This window comes from Melozone crissalis, unplaced genomic scaffold, assembly GCF_028551555.1.
Source record: "Melozone crissalis strain CALT ecotype California unplaced genomic scaffold, PUWL_Pcris_2 ptg000032l_1, whole genome shotgun sequence".
NCBI classification, from domain to species: Eukaryota; Metazoa; Chordata; class Aves; order Passeriformes; family Passerellidae; genus Melozone; species Melozone crissalis.
This window is the reverse complement of record NW_026535810.1, coordinates 1,854,144-1,875,437: the sequence shown is the minus strand read 5'-3', so window position 1 is coordinate 1,875,437 and position 21,294 is coordinate 1,854,144. Positions and strand designations below refer to the sequence as shown.

General features: G+C 55.0%; 2 protein-coding genes across 4 annotated transcripts in view; one reads left to right on the top strand and one right to left on the bottom strand.

Moving 5' to 3' along the window:
* The window catches only part of ZNF385C (zinc finger protein 385C), a 70,396-nt gene extending 51,958 nt beyond the window's left edge, over positions 1–18,438 (top strand). Inside the window, exons 3-9 of one of the 2 annotated variants that reach the window (XM_054281425.1) lie at positions 3,385–3,527; positions 10,289–10,399; positions 12,957–13,128; positions 13,540–13,869; positions 15,195–15,382; positions 15,530–15,628; positions 16,276–18,438. In XM_054281425.1, coding sequence (XP_054137400.1) covers positions 3,385–3,527; positions 10,289–10,399; positions 12,957–13,128; positions 13,540–13,869; positions 15,195–15,382; positions 15,530–15,628; positions 16,276–16,500 — 1,268 coding nt within the window. In that variant the 3' untranslated portion in view covers positions 16,501–18,438. Of the gene's footprint in view, positions 1–3,384; positions 3,528–10,288; positions 10,400–12,956; positions 13,129–13,539; positions 13,870–15,194; positions 15,383–15,529; positions 15,644–16,275 lie in introns of both variants that reach the window. The other variant, XM_054281426.1, reaches the window with a different exon arrangement.
* Positions 18,439–18,450: 12 nt separating this feature from the next.
* Positions 18,451–21,164, bottom strand: NKIRAS2 (NFKB inhibitor interacting Ras like 2). 2 transcript variants are annotated; one of them, XM_054281422.1, is made up of 4 exons: positions 21,061–21,164; positions 20,858–20,935; positions 20,694–20,760; positions 20,159–20,348 (listed from the first exon to the last, which is right to left on the bottom strand). In XM_054281422.1, exons 1-4 carry the CDS (start codon positions 21,152–21,154, stop codon positions 20,252–20,254), a joined length of 336 nt encoding a protein of 111 aa, XP_054137397.1. In that variant the 5' UTR covers positions 21,155–21,164; the 3' UTR covers positions 20,159–20,251. The 2 variants fall into 2 exon arrangements, with proteins under 2 accessions (XP_054137396.1, XP_054137397.1); XM_054281421.1 differs by having other exon boundaries at positions 18,451–20,348; positions 20,694–20,935.
* Positions 21,165–21,294: the final 130 nt, after the last annotated feature.

The window sequence follows — 21,294 nt, the reverse complement described above, 5'->3', positions numbered from 1 at the left end:
CAGGGGATCCCTACAAAAGTCACTTGTCTGTGGGACAGGAGCTGGGCTGAGCTCCAGGTGGAGAATGTGCAGGGTCCAGTGTCTCTGGCTGAGCTCGGTGGCTGTGCAGGGTGGAGGAGTGGGGGACAGGCTGGGGGGGACAGCCAGACACAGTTTGGGTGAGTTTGGGCTGAAAATTCCTTTAAATTCCAAGGGTTCCCTACAAAATTCACTTGAACTGGGCTGAGCTCCAAGTGGAGAATGTGCAGGCTCCAGTGTCTCTGGCTGAGCCCCAAGCAGGGGACACACAGAACCACATCAGGGACATCGTGACTTTGACACCTCTTGGTCAGGTCTGGTGGCACCTGTGGACCTGGGTGGGCACAGAGACAATCCCCCAAACTGCAGCAGGTGCCCGTGGCAGGAACACATGGTTCCTGTGCTCCTCTCCTTGCAGCAGCCCCTTGGAACGCTCTGTCCCAGGAGGATCTGCAGTGCCAGAGCAGCAGCATTGGTGGGGAGGTGGGGGAGACAGAGCAGGGGCTGTGACAAAGAGCTGAACCACTGGGGGCCTGTTCACCCACCTGCTGCTGCCGTCACCTTGCCTAAGGTCGTGTCATTCTATACAGACCTGGGACCCTGCCACTCTCCCAAAAGCAAATCTCCTTAATTGAGTGTCTAATTAATACCTAAAAATACTGCCCTCAGCTGCTGCTGGAATCTGCCCTGCAGCAAAGGTAAGGCAGGACCCACAATGCCATAGCCCTGTGACCTTGGAAAGGTGCCCCAAGAGCGTCCTGCAGGTGCCCCAGAAAAATCCTGCCCATCTGCAGGGTCTCGCAGGGGGTTCTGAGCTCTCTCTGACTGCCTGGTTTATCCCAGAAATGTATTTAACCCACAAATTTGAGCTCAGGCATGTGCCAGAGAGGTTGACATATCTTCTCAGTACCATTGGTGGGCAGCAGCTGCTGCAGGTGGTGGCCAATCCTGGAGTCTGTGTCCCCTCAGTGCTCATCCTGTGCCTGCCCAGTGCAGGGGCTGCTCCCCAGGGACTGAAACCTTCAGCACAAGCATTGGCTGAGCTGCAGCATCCCTTCTTGTAGTCACTGATTTTGGGGATAAGGTGGTCACCCACCTCTTGTTCCTCCCAGATATATATGTGTATGTATGTGTGTGTATATATATATATATATATATGTGTGTATGTATGTATGTACATATATGTGTATATATATATGTATATATGTATATGTATGTATATTATATATATTAAAAATATATGTGTATCTATGTATATTATATATATACATTATATATGTATACTTTTAATATATATTATAGCTATATATATAAATAAAAATATAAATATAAAAATGTGTGCATATTTATGTTTATAAAATTTATAATAATTTGGAAAATAATTATATAAAACTATATAGATTTTATATATAATATATAATATATAATATATATTATATACAACATATAAAATATAATATATAATAACGATAATTTTATTTATTAATATTTATATACATATATAGATTTTTAATAATTATAATAAAATATAATTATTTATATATTTATATTTACAATTTTAATTATTTTTATTTGTGTGTGTGTGTGTGCATATCTATATTTTATGTTTTTAAGGCCAGTGCAAACCACCCTGGCTGTGATGAGTTTCACCCCCCATGATCCAGCCCCAAATCCCTTTGCTGCTCTCTCGTGGGGCCCCAGCTGCGTGTGCTGGGTGGTCCCAGGGCAGCTCCTCTGGCGCCAGCCCATCCATCTCCAATGATTTGATGTAGAAACGCTGTTTCATGCCTCACAAGGTTAATTATGCACCCCTCACCCAGCCCTGCTCGCTGCTGCCGTGCTGTTATTTATTTATTTTGAAGCGGTTTCGCAGATTTCCCTCCTGGGCGACTCTGGAATTAACTCGATCAGTGCACGCCTGATGAAGCAAACCCTGATTCCTGCCCGGAGCCAGGCCTGGCTCGGGGATGGCTCCGGCGCCGCGGCAGAGCCTCCGCGTGTGCTCGCCCAGAAAGAGGTCGTTGGTGCCCGTGGGGCTGGCGACGAGCGCTGGCTGCTCAAACCCAGGGAACCTCTCGAACTTTGGGTTTCTGATGTGGCTCAGATCCTGCACCAGCCGGGATTGGCGTGGGGAGGGCGCGGAGCAGAGTGAGGAGCAGCAGCAGCCTCCTTCTGCATGGCTGGAATTGGGGTGAGGGGGCTCAAGCTCGGTGCTGGTGAAGAGTTTTTCTGTGCTGGCCAGTCAGCCTCCCACAGGGATGTTCTCAGGTCCAGGAGGGTGGTGGGATGGGGTTGTGCTGTGTCGAGGGATCCATGATGCCTTCGAGGTGGTAAAGAACCCAAACCTCAAAAAAATCCAAAGGAATGAGGAACACTGACCTTGTCCTTGCTGCAGGAAAAGGGATGGGGCTGTGGGTAAGGCAGGACCCACAGCCTTATCCCTCTGTCAACATTATCCCTCTGTCAAGGGATCCATGATGCCTTCGAGGTGGAAAAGAACCCAAACCTCAAAAAAATCCAAAGGAATGAGGAACACTGACCTTGTCCTTGCTGCAGGAAAAGGGACGGGGCTGTGAGTGGGTTGGAGGGGGTGTGAAGCCATGTAGGATGTGAATGGGCTCTTCTGGCTCTCAGCACTCTGAAACCATTTCTTATTTATTGTGTTTGATTAGTTCATTTATTTTATTTTAGCTTTCCCCCCTCCTTGCTTCCAGAGCTGGGCAGGGACTCCCTCTGGCAGGGATGCTTCCCTGTGCTCATCATCTGTGATGCTGGGATGGGGAGCAGGCTGCAGACAAACCTCTGCTTGGCCTCCCTTCCCTGCTTCCCTCAGTCCCACGGGTGTTTTCTGTTGAAACAGAACATTATTAATAACTCTGGGCTATTTTTAAATCCCACACTGGAGCGCGTGGTTCGTTTGCGGGGGACGGGGAGCGGCGGCTGTGCCGCAGGACTGGGGGCAGCTCTGCCTCTGCCCTGTGGCTGCTGCTGGCAGCCAAATCTTCACCAGCCATGGTGAGGAGCCCTGGTTGGTGCTGGTTTGGGGGAGCCCAGGGGAGGAGCTGCTTCCCTGGGGGAGGTTTGGGCACTTTCTGAGGCTTCGGACTCCTGCGCGTGTCCTCGCTGGGATGCAGAGGTGGCAGCGTCCAGCTTGGAACTGGGGTGCTGGTTTGGAGCCTGGAAGGTTTGGAAGTTTGGAGCCTAGAAAAAAGAGGTTCCCAGGGCCACCCTGGGCTGGGGTCTCTCCTTGGGGGGGTTCTGTGGTCCATGGCAGATGTCCCCATGTGCCATGTCTGGTGTGCTCTGTGCTCCTGTGCCAGCAGGGATCACCAGGGCTAACGCTGCTCTCTCCCTCTGCCTGCCCAGGTCCCTCCGGACACAGCAGCCCCCTCTTAGCATCACTGCCCATCCCTGGCCGGCCTCTCCATCCTCCCTTGGACATCAAGCACTTCCTGACCTTCAGGCTCAACGGGACATCACCGCTCAACCTCTTCCCCAACTTCAACACGGTGAGTGCCCAGCTGTGGTGGTGTTTGCAGGGGTCCCAGGAAGAGATGACAATCTGACTCCATGTTTCAGAAGGCTGATTTATTATTTTATGATATATATATAATGTTAAAACTATACAAAAATATTAGAAGAAAGGATTTCATCAGAAGGCTAGCTAAGAAAAGAAGTGGGATGATAGCAAAAGCTTGTGACTCTCAGAGAGTCTGAGACAGCTGGACAGTGATTGGCCATTAATTAGAAACAATCCCCTGAGACCAATCACAGATGCACCTGTTGCATTCCACAGCAGCAGATAATCATTGCTTACATTTTGTTCCTGAGGCCTCTCAGCTTCTCAGAAGGAACAATTCTAACAAAAGGATTTTTCATAAAATGTGTCTGTGACACCCAGGGAGGATGGGCATCGCCTGCTGGATCCCTCCTGCCCTAGAGCAGTCCCTTCTCTGCATGGCACCACTCCTTGAACCCTACCAGGCAGTTTTTGCTTTATTTCCTAGGGTCTTTGGCTGCTGGACACCAGTTCAACATGCCCACTTTGCCCTTAGCTTGGAGAGATTCCTGCCTAGCCAGAGCCTGTCAGTACCAGAATTAAAAACATGGTTCATTTTAACCAAGATCAATTGGATTTTGCCCCTGGAATCAATAGTAATAAAGTAGCTCTGGAGAGCAGTTCATTAGTTGAAAATTAAATAAGGAAAAGAAAAGAAAGAGAATGTACTACAGAGATGAGGAATGTGGCTGGTGCTGCTCCCACCCCCAGCTGGGCTCCAAATCCTGACCTTGGACCACCAACCCAGGATTCTGGGGTGAGCAGTGGCACAGATCTTTAGAGATGTTCCATTAGAGACCTAAACTGCCATGGATGTGAACAAAGATACATCAGCATTGTCAGGTGTGAAGTGGTTTTCTCCCCATGCTGCACCAATCCCCCAGGCTGGTCCCAGCCCCATGGGGGTCTCTGTCCCCCCTGGGTGCTGCCACAATTGTTGTGGAGCAGGTTCTGCTCTGGGTAAGGCAGAACTTAGGGGCCGCTCCCCATCTCTGCCCCAGAGGCACTGCGTGCTGGTGTTGGGGAAGATGAAACAGGAAAGCCTTATAAATATGATTGTCTGGTAAAAGATTTTGAGAATATGGAAACCATAAGTGAGATAGAAATGAAAGCAAGCTTTGAGATCCCTCAGTTACTGAACAACTGGAAAACAATGGTGTGGCCAGCTGAAGGTGAAACAACACCCTCTGCTTGCAGACAGGCCCAAGGGTCAGAGCAGACCCTGCAGCTTGGCAGAAGGGCCCAAAGAGGAGTTTTTAGGGTTTAAAATGTAACACAGTATGGTGATGTAGTGATTCTTATAGGCTGTATGCAAATGCTATAGGATTTGTATCTTGTACTAGATTGGTTAGTGAGAATTAGAATATTCAACACAGAAGAAGATTTATTGTATTGTAACGGGAACCTCGCGCTCTTAGCTCTTGCCTTTTACTCTCTTGCCCTTTTACTCTCTCACCCTCTCACCCTCTCTCCCCCTCTCTTCTCTCAGCCTGCTCTGAGCTGTGGCTGGCAGCTCCCAGCAGGGCCCTGCACTTGGCCCTTTGCAATAAACCCCAAATTCCACAACCTGGCTGCAGAGATCTCCCATCTCCATCCATCCCCACCATCCTAGCCCCCTGCACTCCTACACGCTGGTGTTCAGAGGTTCAGTCAGTTCCCATTGTTTTCTCTCATCAGCCTGGAAATGGGATTTTCCTGAGCCCCCTCCCTGCTCACTCGCCTTTAGTGAGTGGCTTTGAGCTTAAACGTGCTCAGAAGGTGCAAATTATCACCAAGATCCTCAAAGACAGTCCAGAAATCAGGCACAGGATTCCTGTTGCTGTTGAATGGATTCGGGCTCTGAGTCCTTTAAGCTCTTTTGAAGCCCCAGCCCAGCCTCTCCCCAGGCTAATGAGCTGGAACACGGGACAGGAGGGGTTTTGATGCCATTATAGCTCCTGCTTTCTGTCTGGGCTCTTTTTTTAGTCTCTGGAGTCAGGAGTGAACTTGACCCAACGCCTGCTGTCCTCCCTTCTTGGCTCCCACCTGCCGCTGCCTCACCCACGGCTGTTGCTTTAAAAAAATCACTGATTTGGAAAATGAATCTGGAACCTGCTGATGGCTGCTGTGCTCCGTGTGGATGGGGCACACACAGACAGAGATGCCAGGGGACGCTGTCCCTGCCGTGTGGGGACCTGGAGCCACTCTGAGCTCGGAGCTGAGCCTGGTGTGTGCTGCTGGCTGATGGTCCAGGGGCAGGAGCTGCCCTTTGGGGGGTGTCTGTGCTGGAGATGTGGCCAAAAGAGGCTGGGAGAGGTGCAGGATGTGCCAGGGTGGTGGCTCTGAGGAGCCAAGCAGAGCTTTCATCCCAAAGGATGAGGGGCTGGAGCATCCCTGCAGCCTGAGCTGCTCTGAGGAGCCAGAGCAGAGCTTCCATCCCTTAAAGGATGAGGGGCTGGGACATCCCTGCAGCCTGAGCTGCTCTGGAGGAGACAGAGGAGAGGCTCCATCCCTCATGATGTGAGGCAGGAGCATCCCTGCAGCCTGAGCCAGGCTCTGGAGGAGCCAGAGGAGAGCTTCCATCCCTCAGGATGTGGAGCTGGAGCATCCCTGCAGCCTGAGCTGCTCTGGAGGAGCCAGAGGAGAGGCTCCATCCCTGAGGATGAGGAAGTGGGACATCCCTGCAGCCTGAGCTGTTCTAGAGGAGCCGGAGCAGAGCTTCCATCCCTCAGGATGTGGGGCTGGGTCATCCCTGCAGCCTGAGCTGCTCTAGAGGAGCCAGAGCAGAGCTTCCATCCCTCAGGATGTGGGGCTGGGTCATCCCTGCAGCCTGAGCCAGGCTGGTCAGGCTCCACTTGAGGGGACAGGGATGGAAGCAGCAGTCAGGGTCTGCCCTTTTCTGAGGTTGCTGCCACATTGCAGCAGGGTCTGGGGGTTCTGTTTTCATGCCCTGCATGGCTGGAGGTGCAGTGAGGGCTCAGTGGTGCCCTGCAGAGCAGGAGCTTGCCCTGCCCAGCAGAACACTCCCAGCAGGTCACAGGGCTCCCATGAACCCAGCAGATGTTTTACTCCAGAGCCAACAAAACCCTTCCAGGCTGCCTCCTGTCCCTTAGAGCAACAACCAGGGGGGAAAAAAAAACCCTCTCAGCACTTTCCTTGCTCCTTCCCTCAGCTCGGGATGCTGCAAATCCCCAGCACCCAGCAGCGCCTGGCCAAACTCAGTCAGCAGACAGGATCTGAGGGGATGCTGCATCCCTGTGAATTCCTGCCCTGACCTCAGTGGCCACAGCACAGGGGTGGCTATTTATATCAGCAGGAACATCCAGGGATAAATAAAGTAATGTGAGTCAATGGGAATTGAGTATAAAGCTGGGATCCTTATTCCCCAAGACTGCTGTGCCCAAAGCCACCTCTGCTGCTGGCTCCATTCCTTTGGGAACTGCCAGGAAGAGCCTCAATCCCTGGCTGCAGGCACTGGTAGGTGGCCCTCACAGAAGCTGGGGGGGCTTTTGCATGTCTGAGAGAGCTGTGGCAGGGAGGGACAGAGGGGTGTTTGTGTTTGGGTTTGGGGAGAAGCACAAGGGCTCTCAGGTATGCTTGGTGTGGGCTGGAGCTGGGCTGCGCTTCTGGCAAAGCCCCTGGGACCCCAGCCCCAAGGCATTGGTGGTGGCCATTGCTGCTCCCATGGGGTGGGCAGCTTGAGGCAGTGCTTGTGTTCACTTTGGGACAGGAGGAGCAGAAATGAGTGTGCTGGCCAGCCCAGCCCCTGGTGTGTGAGTCTGTGCCTGTTGCAGGTGCTCTGGTGGACACAGCTCCTTGCTGTGCCACGGGGTGGACTTGGCACAAGCACAAGAAAGATTCAGGTTGGTGCCACCACCCTGGCATAACCCCAGGAGGATGGGGAGTCCCTGTGCTGGGGCTGTTCAGCACCACCACCACCGTGTAGTTGAGGCTCAAATGCCTCTTCATTTATATGCCAGAAAAGTGAGTAAAATCTCATGGCAAACAGGCACTTCATTAATCACCTGCTCTTACCATTCTGCTCACTCTTGGAAAGGAATTTGGGGTCTTGGATGAAGAGGATGAGGAGGAGGAGGAGGATGAGGAGGATGAGGAGGATGAGGAGATCCTGTGCTGGGGCTGTTCAGATGCAGCTCAGATGTGTCCCAATGGTTTCACTGGTTTGGGATGAGACCAAGACAGTTCCTGGCCTCATTTGTGTCCTTGTGCCAGCATCTCCCTTTCCTCTGATCCCCAGCCTGCTCAGGGTGTGGGTGAGCCCATGGGAGTTGCCAGGGCTTGGTGGGTACAACCAGCTGGAACTGATGGGAAGGTTGGAGCCATTTTTCTTTTCTGAATAGAAAAGTTGGTGTTTCTCTGGAAAATAAGTCCAGGCCCAGCATCCCAGCAGCATGGGGGCGCTGCCAGCAGCACGTTGCAATGTTTGCTATCAGGCATGGAGCAGCACCTTGGCCATCTGCAGCTTCCCCCAGGTCTCTACTGAACCCCAAATGCCTCTTCATTTATATGCCAGATAAGTGAGTAAAATCTCATAGCAAACAGGCACTTCATTAATCACCTGCTTTTACCATTCTGCTCACTCCTGGAAAGGAATTTGGGGTCTTGATAATGGTGCTGTTGTCCAGGCATGTGCCTCGAAGACTGATGCACCTGTCTGGGCAGTGAAATAGCTTTGCAGAGAAATATGATCACTGAAAACCCCTGGCTCTCCTGACAGCAGGGCTCAGATAAGATAATCTCCCTGTGCCACAGGCTAGGGAACAATACTTGCATTATAGATTGGAGCCACGCTCAGACAAAGAGCTTATTCTTATGTTTTCTTCCTTAATAAATGCATTTTGTTAAAAACAATTATGTCTTTTGGAAGCAGTTTGGTGCTTGGGCTGTGGAATGAGGCCGAGCCCTGGGGTGAGACAGACGGGCTGGGGACTGGCACTGGCCACAGGCTTGGCCTCACCACAGCCCTGGGCAGGCTGGAGGACAGACAGACTCCTGGCAGGACACTGAGGGGTTCTGTGTGTGCCCAGAGTTGTCATTGTTGGGTTTGAGAGGGTGGAAAGCACATTTGGGCAGCAGTGGGGCAGCCCAGAGGGGCTTCTGTGGGCTCTGTATCTTGGGTATCCCTCCTGTATCTTGGGTATCCCTCCTGTATCTTGGGTGTCACTCTATCTTGGGTGTCCCTCCTGCCCTGGCACCCCTGTGGGCTCTCAGTGCCCTGTGGGCTGGCACACACGGCCCTGCTTCTGCCTTTGGCACTGCATGGGGACATCCCAACTCTCTGGTGAGGAGCACATGGAGAATGAATGGGCAGGTGTTTGTTTTGGCCACCTCTGTCCCTTGTTTTGGTGGTTTCTGCTCCTGTTGGGGTCAACGGGAGCCAGTGAGGTTCAAACAGAAACTGGTGATTTGTCATCTGTGGATCAAATGTCTGAGTGAGGGGAGAGGGGACTTGGGCACGCACTGGTACAGATGGGGTCTCATCCCTTCTGCCAGACCCCAGCCAACATTCAGACCTGGTGGATTTGATGGATCCAGGCATGGTGGATTTGTTGGATCCAGGCCTGGTGGATTTGTTGGATCCAGGCCTGGTGGACTTGATGGATTCAGGCCAGGTGGATTTGATGGATTCAGACCAGGTGGATTTGATGGATCCAGGCATGGTAGATTTGTTGGATCCAGGCCTGGTGGATTTGGTGGATTCAGACCAGGTGGATTTGATGGATCCAGGCATGGTGGATTTGATGGATTCAGGCCTGGTGGATTTGATGGATCCAGACCTGGTGGATTTGATGGATTCAGATCTGGTGGATTTGATGGATTCAGGCCTGGTGGATTTGATGGATTCAGGCCTGGTTTGAGCAGGACAGGAGCCAGTGTTCCCACAGCACCTTGCCCTGTGCAGGGGAGCCTCCATGGCTGCATCTCCTCAGCAGATGTAGCCCCTGCTCCTTGCAGCTCTGTGAGCTCTGTGGCCTTGGCAGGGGCTCCTTGGGAGGGTGACAGCCCTGGGGGTCACCAGATCGTGGTGCCACACTGGGGCAGCCATCAGGACACCTCAGAATCTCTGCTGGTCACAGTGACCCCCAGATGCGTTAGAGAGTCTCTTTTCCCAGCCTGGTCATTGAAGAAGGAGTCAGAACTCTTCTATTCTCGTTCTCAAAGTTATTGGTTTTTGTTTATTATCTATAAAATTCTTTCTCTGGCCTGCTGAGGTCCATTCAGCAGGTCAGACAGAGGCACACTGGTGTTATCTTTTTATACTAAAAACTACGTGTACATTATTTACCATAACTTCCCAATACCTATCACCTATGTTAGACGGCGAGCTTCTACTCTAAACCAATCCAAAAGTGCCAGCATCACCCAGAAGATGGAGGCCAAGAAGAAGAAAGAGAAAGGCTGGACATGCCCAGATTCCTCCATCTTGCCTCCTGAACCCCCATTCTAAAAACCCCAAAAATCTATTTTTCACCTTGTGATAAATTCACTATCATTCTACTTAAACTCTTTTGACTTGTAATTCTTCATATAAAGGTTGGTAATTGTTTTTCCATGGGTCACAATCAAAGGCACAGGGGTCTTGGGCTCTGTGCCAGGGTCTCTGAGTCCCCTGGGCAGGGTCTGGAGTCCTCCAGGGCAGCCAGAGGGATGTCCTGGGTTCCGAGGAGGACACACAGCCAGCCCTGCCTCCCTCCCTCCCTGCCCTTGCAGATGGACCCGGTGCAGAAGGCAGTGATCAGCCACACCTTTGGCGTGCCCGCCCCGCTCAAGAAGAAGCAATTCATCTCCTGCAACATCTGCCACCTGCGCTTCAACTCTGCTGTGAGTGGGGCCACACACGGGGCTGAGGCTGGGGGTGAGGGGGGACACGGGGCCAGCCCCTGCCAGGGGTGTCCCCAAAAATGGGTCAGTCCCATCCATCCCCTGGGTCAGTCCCATCCATCCCCTGGGTCAGTCTCATCCATCCCCTGGGTCACTCTCACCCATCCCTGGGTCACTCTCATCCATCTCTGGGCCACTCTCATCCATCCCTGGGTCACTCTCATCCATCCCCTGGTCAGTCTCACCCATCCCTGGATCACTCTCACCCATCCCTGGGTCACTCTTATCCATCCCTGGTCAGTCCCATCCATCCCTGGGTCACTCTCACCCATCCCCTGGGTCACTCTCACCCATCCCTGATCAGTCTCATCCATCCCTGGGTCACTCGCATCCGTCTCTGGGTCAGTCTCATCCATCTCTGGGTCAGTCTCATCCATCCCTGGGTCACTCTCATCCATCCCCTGGTCAGTCCCATCCACTGGATCTGCAGTGCTTGGTGCCCATCTGGGCTCCTGGAGCTGCTCCTGCCTGCAGAGGAGCCACCCCAGCCTTGCCATGCTGGATCTGCAGTGCCTGGGGCTGCTGCTGCTGCTCTGACAGCAAAAGTCCCGCGTTCTGGGCTTCATGATTCCACTCCACAGCCAAGCAGCTCAGGACAAGCATTGCTCCCTTCATTGCTTCCCTGTTTCAGGCTGCTTCCCAGCTAGAGGTGCTGTGCCAGGAGGGCCAGTCCCACAATGTGCTCCCCGTGCCCCTATTCCTGCTCTGCCCATGTCCCTGCAGGTCCCCCTGGCTGCCCCAGACCCTCACAGCCCTCACAGTGTTCCAGCATGGAGCCTGTGACCTACTTTGGCTGCACCCAGCCCTGTTTTCCAGGGGCAGTTTATTGTCTTTGCTAATGAGGCACCAACGCTTGGACTCGCCCTTTGCTTTCCCACGTACCAGCCCCGTTCCCAGCCCTTGGGAAGCCACAGGGGGAGGGAAGGGGAGGGATGGGCTAGGATGCTTCCCCCTGCTGAGCCCAGGAATCCTCAGCTGGCCCCCAGGAATGCTGTGCAAATTAATCTGTCCCACTCAGGGGTACAGTGTCTGATTCAGACTGGGGTTCCACTCCATAAATTGCCAAAACGGGGTTGTTTTGGGGGGGACAATGCAGCATTGTCCCTGCTGGGAGGACATCAGTGTTCAGGGGAATTATTTTTGGGGCCATTTTTATCAGTTTGGTGCAGACACGAATCCATCAGAGTCACGCTTCATTATCCAGTGCTCACTGAGAGAGAGGAGCTGGGGACATGAACCATGTGTTGGACACCCTTATGATACACTGGGTGATGTCTCCTCCCCACCAAAAAATCTCTTTATTTCATTTTTACAGCAACAATTCTTTGTAGGTTTCTGGAGTCAAAAATTCTGCCTGAAAGCTGCTTTTAGGAGTGACTTGATGCATTTAATCAGAGCAGGGTCCTTATCTCTCCAAGCAAGCAATGTGCTGATGTCTTGGAGAGTGATACCTTGGCCTCAATATCTTGGTGTCAGAGCAGGGTGGGGAGAGGAGGGGAAGGATTCTGTGCTACATCCCAGTACTAAAAACCCCTCTGAGGTGCTATACTTCAGTCCCAACTTTTCCTCTGTGCTACAGCCCACTCCCAAAACCCCTCTGTGCTACACCCCAGTGCCAAAAAACCCCTCTGTGCTACACCTCACTACTAAAACTCTTGTGTGCTACACCCCACTCCCAAAACACCCCTTTGTGCTACACCTTATTCCCATTACCTCCTCTGTGCTACACCCCACTGTAAAAATTCCTTTGTGCTACACCCCACTGCCAACACCCCCTCTGTGCTACACCCCACTACCAAAATCCCTCTCTGCTACAACCCACTGCTACAAACCCCTCTGTACTACATCCCACTGCCAACACCCCTTTGTGCTACACCCCAGTGCTAAAATCCCTCTGTTCTATACCCCACTCCCAACACCTCCTGTCTGCTACACCCCACTGCCTAAACAAAACCCCTTTTTGCTCCACCTCACTCCCAACGCACCCCTGTGCTACACCTCATTCCCAACACCCTTCTCTGTGCTACACCCCACTCCCAAAACACCCCCTGTGCTACACCTCACTGCCAAAAAAACCCTCTGTGCTACACCCCAGTGCCAAAACCCCTCTGTGCTACACCCCAGTGCTTAAACCCTTGTGTGCTACACCTCACTGCCAAAAAAACCCTCTGTGCTACACCCCAGTGCCAAAACCTCACTGTGCTACACCCCACTCCCAAAATCCCTCTATGCTACACCTTATTCCCATCACCTCCTCTGTGCTACACCTCATTCCTAACACCCCTCTGTGCTACACCCCACTGCCAACACCTCCTCTGTTCTGCACCCCACTGCCAACCCCCTTTGCAGTGCTCCTACCCTGGGGTTGGGTGCCACCAGGTAAGGTGGCTGCACCAGAAACCTGCCTGAGCGGCCAGTCCTGGCTCTGAGCCTCTGCCCTGCCCATGTCCGTATGTCTGTCTGTCTGTCTGTCACAGCCATCCCTCTCTGCCCCCAGAACCAGGCTGAAGCCCACTACAAGGGCCACAAGCACGCGCGGAGGCTGAAGGCCATCGAGGCCATGAAGAACAAGCAGAAGGTGGTGGGGGCTGCAGCGGGGACCCCTGGCCAGGACAGCACAGCCGAGCTGGCCCCCAGCCCCGTGGGCAGTGGGGAGCTGGGCAGCACAGGTACAGGAGGGGCTGAGGAGGCTGGGCTTGGGGTGGCAGAGGTGCCACCTGAGCTCCTGCAGGGGAACAGGGGGTGTTTTCCCTGTGGTTTGGAACAGGGGGTGTTTTCCCTGTAATTTGGTGTTTCTGGGAGTGAGCCCTGTCCCACACATCCCCAGGGCTCTGCTACATGCAGGGATGGGCTGGTGGGAGCTGTGGCAGCAGCAGGGTTTGGTGCTGAGCTCAGTTTGCATGCACTGGAGGTAACAGCTGTAATGAGACCTGGGGATGCATGCAGACCTCTGGGATGGTCTTGGGGAAGATGGGGGAGCTCCCTGAAATCCAGAAAACCTGTCCAGGCACAGAGAACTTTCTCTTTGTGCCCATTTCTTTCTCTTTTCCTCTTTCCCCCTTTCCTTTTCGTCCCACCAGCTGATGCCAGTAGCCCACAGGAGTCGGAGGGCGAGGGCAGCAGCCTGGCACTGGTGCCCAGCACTGAGGAGTCACCAGTGGAGCTGCCAGGCAGCGTCGCCCCTCTGGGCTCCCCACCAGCCTCCGAGCTGTCAGAGGGCACCTCAGATGCCACCAGTGTGGCCTCCTCATCAGCGCAGGCAGCCGAGGCACAGGCAGCTGAGTCAGGCAGCAGCGTCAGCTCGGCCCCTGAGAGCGAGAAAGAGGGGAAAAAGAGCAAACAGCACCTGTACTGTCCCACCTGCAAGGTGACCGTCAACTCCCTGTCCCAGCTGGAGGCTCACAACACCGGTAAGGGCATTTTTGGGGGGCAGGGGGACAGGGGGATGGGCCCCTGCCACTTTATTGTGGCTCAAGCAGCCTTGCAATGAAGTAGCGAGCATTAATGAGTGTTGCTGTAATTAAAAAACATTCATTAAAATGACTTGCGTAGATAAGTCATAGGGCTTTACCAGGGCTGCACCTTCTAGGGTGAATTTTCATCAGGTCAAACACTCTTATTGTTCACGTCTCAATTAAGGACTTTTAATCAAGTGATTGAGGCTACTTTCTTTTCCATTTAGCTTGAAGCTGATAGCCAGGGCTTCTTCCAAACCGGGAATAATACTTCCCAAAGCAGCCTGGTGGTTTGGGCTTGTGGAGAAGACCCCTGGGAATGCAATGAGCTGTGGAACCCATAGCCTAAAATGACTCCTGGGCTGTGTGGGGCAGCCCTTTGGGGTGGGCATCTGTGGGAGCTGCTGAGGGTCCCCCAGGGTGGTGCCAGCCATGGTACAGGGGTCCCCAGTGGGGTCTGTGGGCAGTTCCAGCTCCTGGCTCACCTCTTTCTCTAGAGGATGCTTAAGTTGGGCACCCCAAATTTAAATGGAAGGCCCTTTCAAATACTGGGGAGCAATTCCTGCCACCCCACTGCAGCTGCCGTGGGCAGGGTTGGCTCAGGACACTGCTGTGGCTTAGCTGCAGACGTGTCCTTTTGCTTTTGTCAGCTCCAGTTACAAATTCAGGAGCTGATTTGGGGGAAAAAGAACAAACAAATAAACAAACAAGCAAACAAACATTTGCAGGCTGGCGCTGCTCTGTGGCTGTCACACAGCTCCTTAATAAACAGAATGAATTAGCGGGGGCTTAAATTACTCGCTCCCCATGCACCCTTGTCAGGGACAGGACGGAGCACCCTGTCCCCAGGTGTGCAGGGATCTTGGGTTCCTCCTTCCCCACCTGCTGTGACCCTGCTGAGCTATTCCTGGCTCTGCTGTGACCTTGGGCACGGCTCAGATGCTGCAGACTGTGCTAACGCCCGGGGACAGGCGACAGGCTCCAGCACACGCTGGAAATAGCAAATAGCAACTTCTCCAAAGCTGCCTCGTGCAGGGGGGGGTCTCTGGGAACATGAGCATCCCCGCTCTGCCTGCGACGTGCACTTTGGCAGGGTTTGGCAGTGGGTTGTGCAGCAATGGTGAAAGTCTGGGTTCCACAGCTCTCTGTGCCCTCTGCCTGCAAGTACTGCTGGGCACGGGTTGGTGCTGTTGGAGGGCACTGTTCCTGCTGGATATCCCATGCTCCTGCTGCTGTGGCACTGGCACGGGGCTGGCTCGCTGAGTGTCCCCTCCTGGCAGGCGCCAAGCACAAGTCCATGCTGGAGGGTCACGGCACCCAGCTGCGGCGAGGCCGGGGCAAGCTGCTCTCCCGGGCAGGGCACAAGTCCAAGCGCATCGGGAACAAGGGCAGCATCAACATCCAGAACAAGGCCTTCCACTGCCAAGTGTGCGAGATCTACGTCAACTCCGAGACCCAGCTCAAGCAGGTGACGATGCCCTGGGAGTGCCTGGGCACTGGGTGTGGGTGTGGAGGGACTCAGGGTACCTGTGGGTACCTGGTGTCCCCACAGAGCTGAGCCACACGGTGCCCTGGCTGTCCTGGCTCCCAGTGATCCTGCTGTTTTCCTCCCCAGCACATGAGCAGCCGGAGGCACAAAGACAGGCTGGCAGGGAAGCCACCCAAGCCCAAGTACAGCCCCTACAACAAGCTGCAGAAGAATGCTGCCCTCGCAGTGAGTATTCTCAAGGTACCTGTCTCCCTGCACGGCACTTGGTTTGCTCACAGAGCCTCACTCACAGCCATCCTTTCAGTGAGTTATGGGAGCTGCTTCTCTTAAACCTCGACTTCCATCACTGTGACCGTGTTCACAGGGGTTCTTGGATAAGGGAAGAGACGAGGATCTGACTCCATGTTTCAGAAGGCTTGATTTATTATTTTATGATATATATTACATTAAAACTATACTAAAAGAATAGAAGAAAGGATTTCATCAGAAGGCTAGCTAAGAATAGAAGAGGAAGGAATGATAACAAAGGCTTGTGGCTCGGCAATCTGTCTGAGCCAGCTGAGCTGTGTTTGGCCATTACTTACTAACATCTAACATGGGCTAATCAAAAATCTACCTGTTGCATTCCACAGCAGCAGATAATCAATGTTTACATTTTGTTCCTGAGGCGCCTCAGCTTCTCAGGAGGAAAAATCCTAAAGAAAGGATTTTCCATTAAAGATATCTGCGACACATCCCCACAGCTCAGCTTCTCCCCTCAAGGAGAGTGAGCTGTGGTGGTGCGTTTTGAGTCTATTCCTGGATAACTTGGGAGTGCTTTCATTCCCTTGTGATCCCTCCACCTCACGGTGTCTCCCCCTCCCTCCCTGCAGTCCAAGCTGGCTTTGCAGAAGCACCTCACCAAAACCTTGGCCACGCGTTTCCTGCCGAGCCCGCTGACCGCCGCCGCCGTGTGCGCCATGCCCGGACCCCTGGCCCTGCGACCGGCGGCTGCCACCACGCTGTTCCAAGCGCCGATCCTCGGACCAGCCCTGTTCCGAACGCCGCCGGCTCACGTCCGCCCCACGCCGGGTCCCATCGTCTTTGCACCCTACTAGAGTGTGACCCGGCCGGGGTCTGTGCACCGGGCTGGGCTGGGGACAGCGCTCCTCGCACCTGCTCTCCTGGCTGGTGGGAAAACGTAGTGGTAGACATCAACCCCGGCTTCTCCTTTGCTTGGAGAGGGCTCCCACTGGAGAGAGGTGCCCTGACAGAGCCTGGCCAGCCCCCTGTGCATCCCCACTGCTCCCCCAGCCTGTGCTGGCCCCTGCTCAGCAGATGAGCCCAGGCAGTGCACAGAAGAGGACAGTGTCCAAATCAGCAGGACCATCTCATGGCCGCAGCCTGCCTGTCCTTGGCCTGCTGGCTGCTTCTTCATCGCCCTCCCAGTTTCCAGACTGGAAGGAGAGGAGCTGGCTGGTCCCTGGGAGAAGGAGCATCCCTCTGCTCCCTGCCAGCCCAGTGGGAAGGGAACTGCGAGGGGAATCTCAGCCCAGCTCTTCCTGGGAGAAACAACCCCAGCACAAGTGGGAAGCTGGCAGTTTCTCTCTCAGCCTGGGCTGGCTGTGCCCTTGCCAGCCCTGCACCTGCCTGTGCTGGCAGGGGGTTTCTGTGCCACCCACCAGCCCCCTGTCCCAATTCCCTGTGTCCCACCAGCCAAAGAGCCCCCGTGGTGGCAGGCACGGCCACACTGACCATATCCTCACTCCGAGAGCAATAGCTGACCCCAGGGCCGGCGCCTCCTCCCTCCAAAGCACACGGGCCCTGCCCTGGCCCCAGAAGCACACGATGGGCACGTGGCCAAGCTGGGCCCCACTCATGCCCAGCAAGGCCGGGAGTGCCAGTGCTGGCTCCCCAAGGAGGTGTCCCTGTGCTTGGCACCCGTCCTTGTCTCTGTCCCAGCGTGGGGACAGCCCTGCCCCTACCTCCCGGGAGATGCTGTGAGGCTGAGTGAATGTCCCTAAAGCACTTTCAGTTCTCCAGTGAAAGGCAACGCTGCTGCTCACCTGCCGTGCACAGCCCTCCGATCCCATCCCAGTTAGGAGCTTCCAGGAAGTTACTGATGATCCCCAAAATCAAAGGTGTCCTCAGCAGCCTGGACAATCAGGGGGCAGGTGCACCCACAGCCTGCAGAGTGCCAGGCTCTGGAGGGACCCCGAGGCCATAGCCCTGCATTTCACTGTGCTCAGACAGCCCAAGCGTGACCTGTCTGGGACTGTCCCCGCGGCGCTCTGGGTGCCCAGCACGCTGCTGTACATAGAGTTGCATCCCAAAAGGACCTTTCTCTGGAGGAACACCCCACCCTGATCTATGCAATCCAGGGGGCAGCTCACCCCAATCGCATTGGCCGCCTGCGATTCCCTTTGGTGCTGCAGCTGGAGCAGTGGTGGCAGCAGAAGAACCAACATGACACTGAGCTCTGTCCCATCCCTGGCCCAGAGTGCTGGCTCAGACCTCTGCTGTGACTCCCATTCCCTCCCAGCCCTCGGGAAGAGGCGGCTTGGTGAGTGCACCTGGGAATCCACACGCACAAGCACACATATCTGACGTCTTGGCCACAAGCAGCGCCTGGATTTCAGAAGGATTTTGCCCAGCGTGCTCCACCGATGCTCAGGAAGGGGCCAAAGGGTGACTCAGATGGCTGAAACATATCTGCTTCCCAGGGCTGGAGCCTTGGCAAGGGCAGGAAAGCTGCAGGAAGGAGCTCACACCTGCAGGCTCTGTGGGCAGCACCAACCGTGGAGCCACCACTGCGCTCCTGCCACGGGGACAGGAGAGTGAGGGAGCCCCTGGGTGTGAATTCACCGGCTCAGGGCACCCCTTCCTCAGGGAAGGAGGAGAGTGGGGAGAGGGCACCAGGAGAGGAATGAGCAGCCGTGTGTGGAGACAATGGAAAGGTCTTGCAGCAGTGGTGGGATGTGTGAGGGAAACAAGGCTCCCAGCAGAAACGGCTTTGCCAGGGATAGGGAGATGGTCCCACAGCCCAGGGCTCACAGAGGGACCCCACATCCCAGGGGACAGGAGCCTGTGCTGGTGGGGCCCCAGGGGACAGGAGAGACGCTGTCCCTGTTCCCCAGTGCCAAGCAGCCCATGGCTGGCACGTCCCCAGCCACCCCTGCCCGTGTCACTGTGCCCTTCCCAGGCCCTTAGGGTCACCCCCAGTCCAGCCACCACAGCAGGACAGTGGGTCCCCTCCTGTGCCATGAGCCCCTGGTGCTGTGCCCAGCCCCTCAGAAGCTCGGGGAGCCTGGAGCAGCTGGGCTGCAGCTTGCAGAGCCACGTGGCACCAGTGGGCCTGTTCCCCCCCATTGTCCCAAAAAGCCTGTGCTGGAGCCATGGCTGCTCCTTGCCCCTCACCAGTGGAGTCCTGGCGCACTCCTGTTCTTGGCACTTTAACCCTGTGAAAGCCATTCCTTCTAGTGACAATAATACTGCAATGAGCTGCATAAGAACCCCCCGTTATGGCATCCCCCCAAATCCCCTCCTGCTATCCAAAGCATTTACTGCCTTTGACTTAGCACATGCTGTACTAGGAGTAGGGATAGTCCATAGCGCTCGGTAACGTGTGCCCCTCTGTAAATAACCTTGGAGTGATGTGAAATTTGATTCAAAACACCAGAAAAACAAAACAAACCAAACCCAAAATGGAATATCCAGACTCTAGGGACTTGGCCAGTACCCTCCTGTAATGTTCATTGTATATTTTTTTGATGTACTATAACTGTTGGGAAAAAAAAAAAAAGGAAAATATTTTGATAACCGAATCTCATCGCTTTATTGTGTTACTCGGTAAATAAAAGGAACAAGTATAAACACACTGGAGCTTTTAATCAGTTCTTTTCCTACATCCAGACTACCTGAAGGGAACAAGTGTTGCTGGGTATGGCTGGGACACCTGTGCCTTGTTTTTTGGTGGTTCTGAGAAGAGGCAGCATTGTGACAGGTGGGCAGTGAGAGCTGCCACAGCCCAAAGCACCTGGGCTGTGCAGAGTAGGTACAGTCCCAGCTCCTCCAAGGATCGAGGTATGCAGGTGAAGCACAACCCCATCTCCTCCAAGCTCATGGCTGAGGCTGCACTCAGGAAGAGGAGGGCTGGAATGGTGCATTTAGGCACCCTGCCCTCAGGAACAGCACCTGCCTTGCTCTAGGCATTCCCTGGGGCAGCATGTCTGGATATTCCAGTGCATAAGGGAGCAGTGGACACTGCCAGGGAGCAGCACAGAGCCAGCTGGGGCAGGGCAAGCAGAGCTGCTTGGCTGGAGGCAGGGCCAGCAAACAGGCCCTGCCCACATGTTATCAGGAACTAGAAAAAGAGGGAGTTGCTCCCTCCAGATGTTGGAGCTGATGCCCCTGCTCCAGCCAGCCTGTGCTGTGCCTCTGTTCCACTCTCCCAGCCTGCACCTGAGAGCAGAGGGGGTCACTGAGTGAATCCTGACCTTCCTGTAGCACCTCTGACAGCTGCAGGGGCTGGGCAGGGAGAGCAGTGGCTCCTGTCCCACTGCCTCTCTCGTCCACCATCATCCCTAGCCCTGGGATGACTGTTCCTCCTGGCCACCTGCTTCCCACAGGCTCCGTGGCACCAGGCAGGACTCAGCAGGAGGTGTGTGCGAGGGAAGCAGGAAGGTGAGGAAGAGGAGGTGGCAAAGGAAGGGGAGGGGAAGCAGGCTCATCCATCCATGGACCCACTGCCCTTGTTCTTGCGGCTCAGGGGAAAGGCAGACTTGCTCTGTGGCTGGGTCATCTTGCTGGCCAGGTAGATGAAGGGCTCGATCAGCATGCGCCGGTCAGCCACGGACACCTCCCACAGCTTCACCTTCTCGCCCTTGGCCCAGTGCTGGGCTGCATCGTGGTCCACACGCCGCTGCTCCTGCAGGTCACACTTGTTGCCCAAAACCACAATGGTGACCTGTTCCAAAAGGGTGAGAAGGGCCCCTGACGACCAAGCACAGAGCTGCAGGGCTGGCTGGCTCTGCCCTCAGTGGTGGGCCTGGCTCTGCCACTGATTCCATGTCAAGGCCTTTTGAAACCCAATGATCTCAGTGCTCCCTTCCCCTCCCGCTGGGGTCTGTGTGTCCCAAACCAGCCCCAAAGCAGAAGGAGCTTTTGAGCACCTGTATGCTCAGAGAGCATCCCAGGAGACAGCCTGTTACTGCTGGGAGTCTCACACATCAGGGACCCATCAGTATCTTGTGAAACCAAAGGTGACAACCTGCCCCAGGGGAGCAGATCCCACTCTCCCGTGGGGACTCACCTCCTTCTTGTCCTTGGACTTGTCGATCTCCTTCTTGAGCAGCTCGACACGCTTGAAGGACTCCTTGCTGTCGGTGCTGTAGACCAGCACGTAGCCGTCGGTGCAGGAGAAGCAGTGCTTGGGCAGCTCCAGCCCGTCGCGCAGCCCCCGCGTGTCGTAGAAGCGCACCTGCTCCCTCACGCCGCGGTCGGTCTCGATGGAGCCCACGTAAATGTCCTCCTGCGTCTCGATCATCTCCGAGCCTGCGGGGGGTGGCGGGGGACACATGGGAACGGTGCCGGGGCCCGGGCACAGCGCGGCCGGTGCGTGTGGGGGTGACCATGGACACCCCAGGGCCCGCTACACCCGGGGGAGCCGCCGCACTCACCGACCACATGGTTCCCGTAGAGCAGCTGCTCCAGGATGGAGGTTTTGCCCACCGAGGCCTGCCCGCACACCACCACCTTGCAACTCTTGCCCATCCCGCCTCGCCGCGGCCGAGCCTCTGCGGCGGCGGCGGGAGGCACCGGCGGCACCACAGCGCCCCCCCTGCGGGCGGGCGGACCGCCAGAGCGGCACCGCCCTGCGGCGGGAGGGGCGTGGTCTGTGTGAGCCCCGCCCA

Coding starts and splice junctions, on each gene's coding strand:
- NKIRAS2 (XM_054281421.1), bottom strand. CDS start 21,154: ATGGGCAAGAGTTGCAAGGTGGTGGTGTGCGGGCAGGCCTCGGTGGGC. Junction 20,936..21,060: donor CTACGGGAACCATGTGGTCG/GTGAGTGCGGCG, acceptor CACCCCCCGCAG/GCTCGGAGATGATCGAGACG. Junction 20,349..20,693: donor AGTCCAAGGACAAGAAGGAG/GTGAGTCCCCAC, acceptor CTTTTGGAACAG/GTCACCATTGTGGTTTTGGG.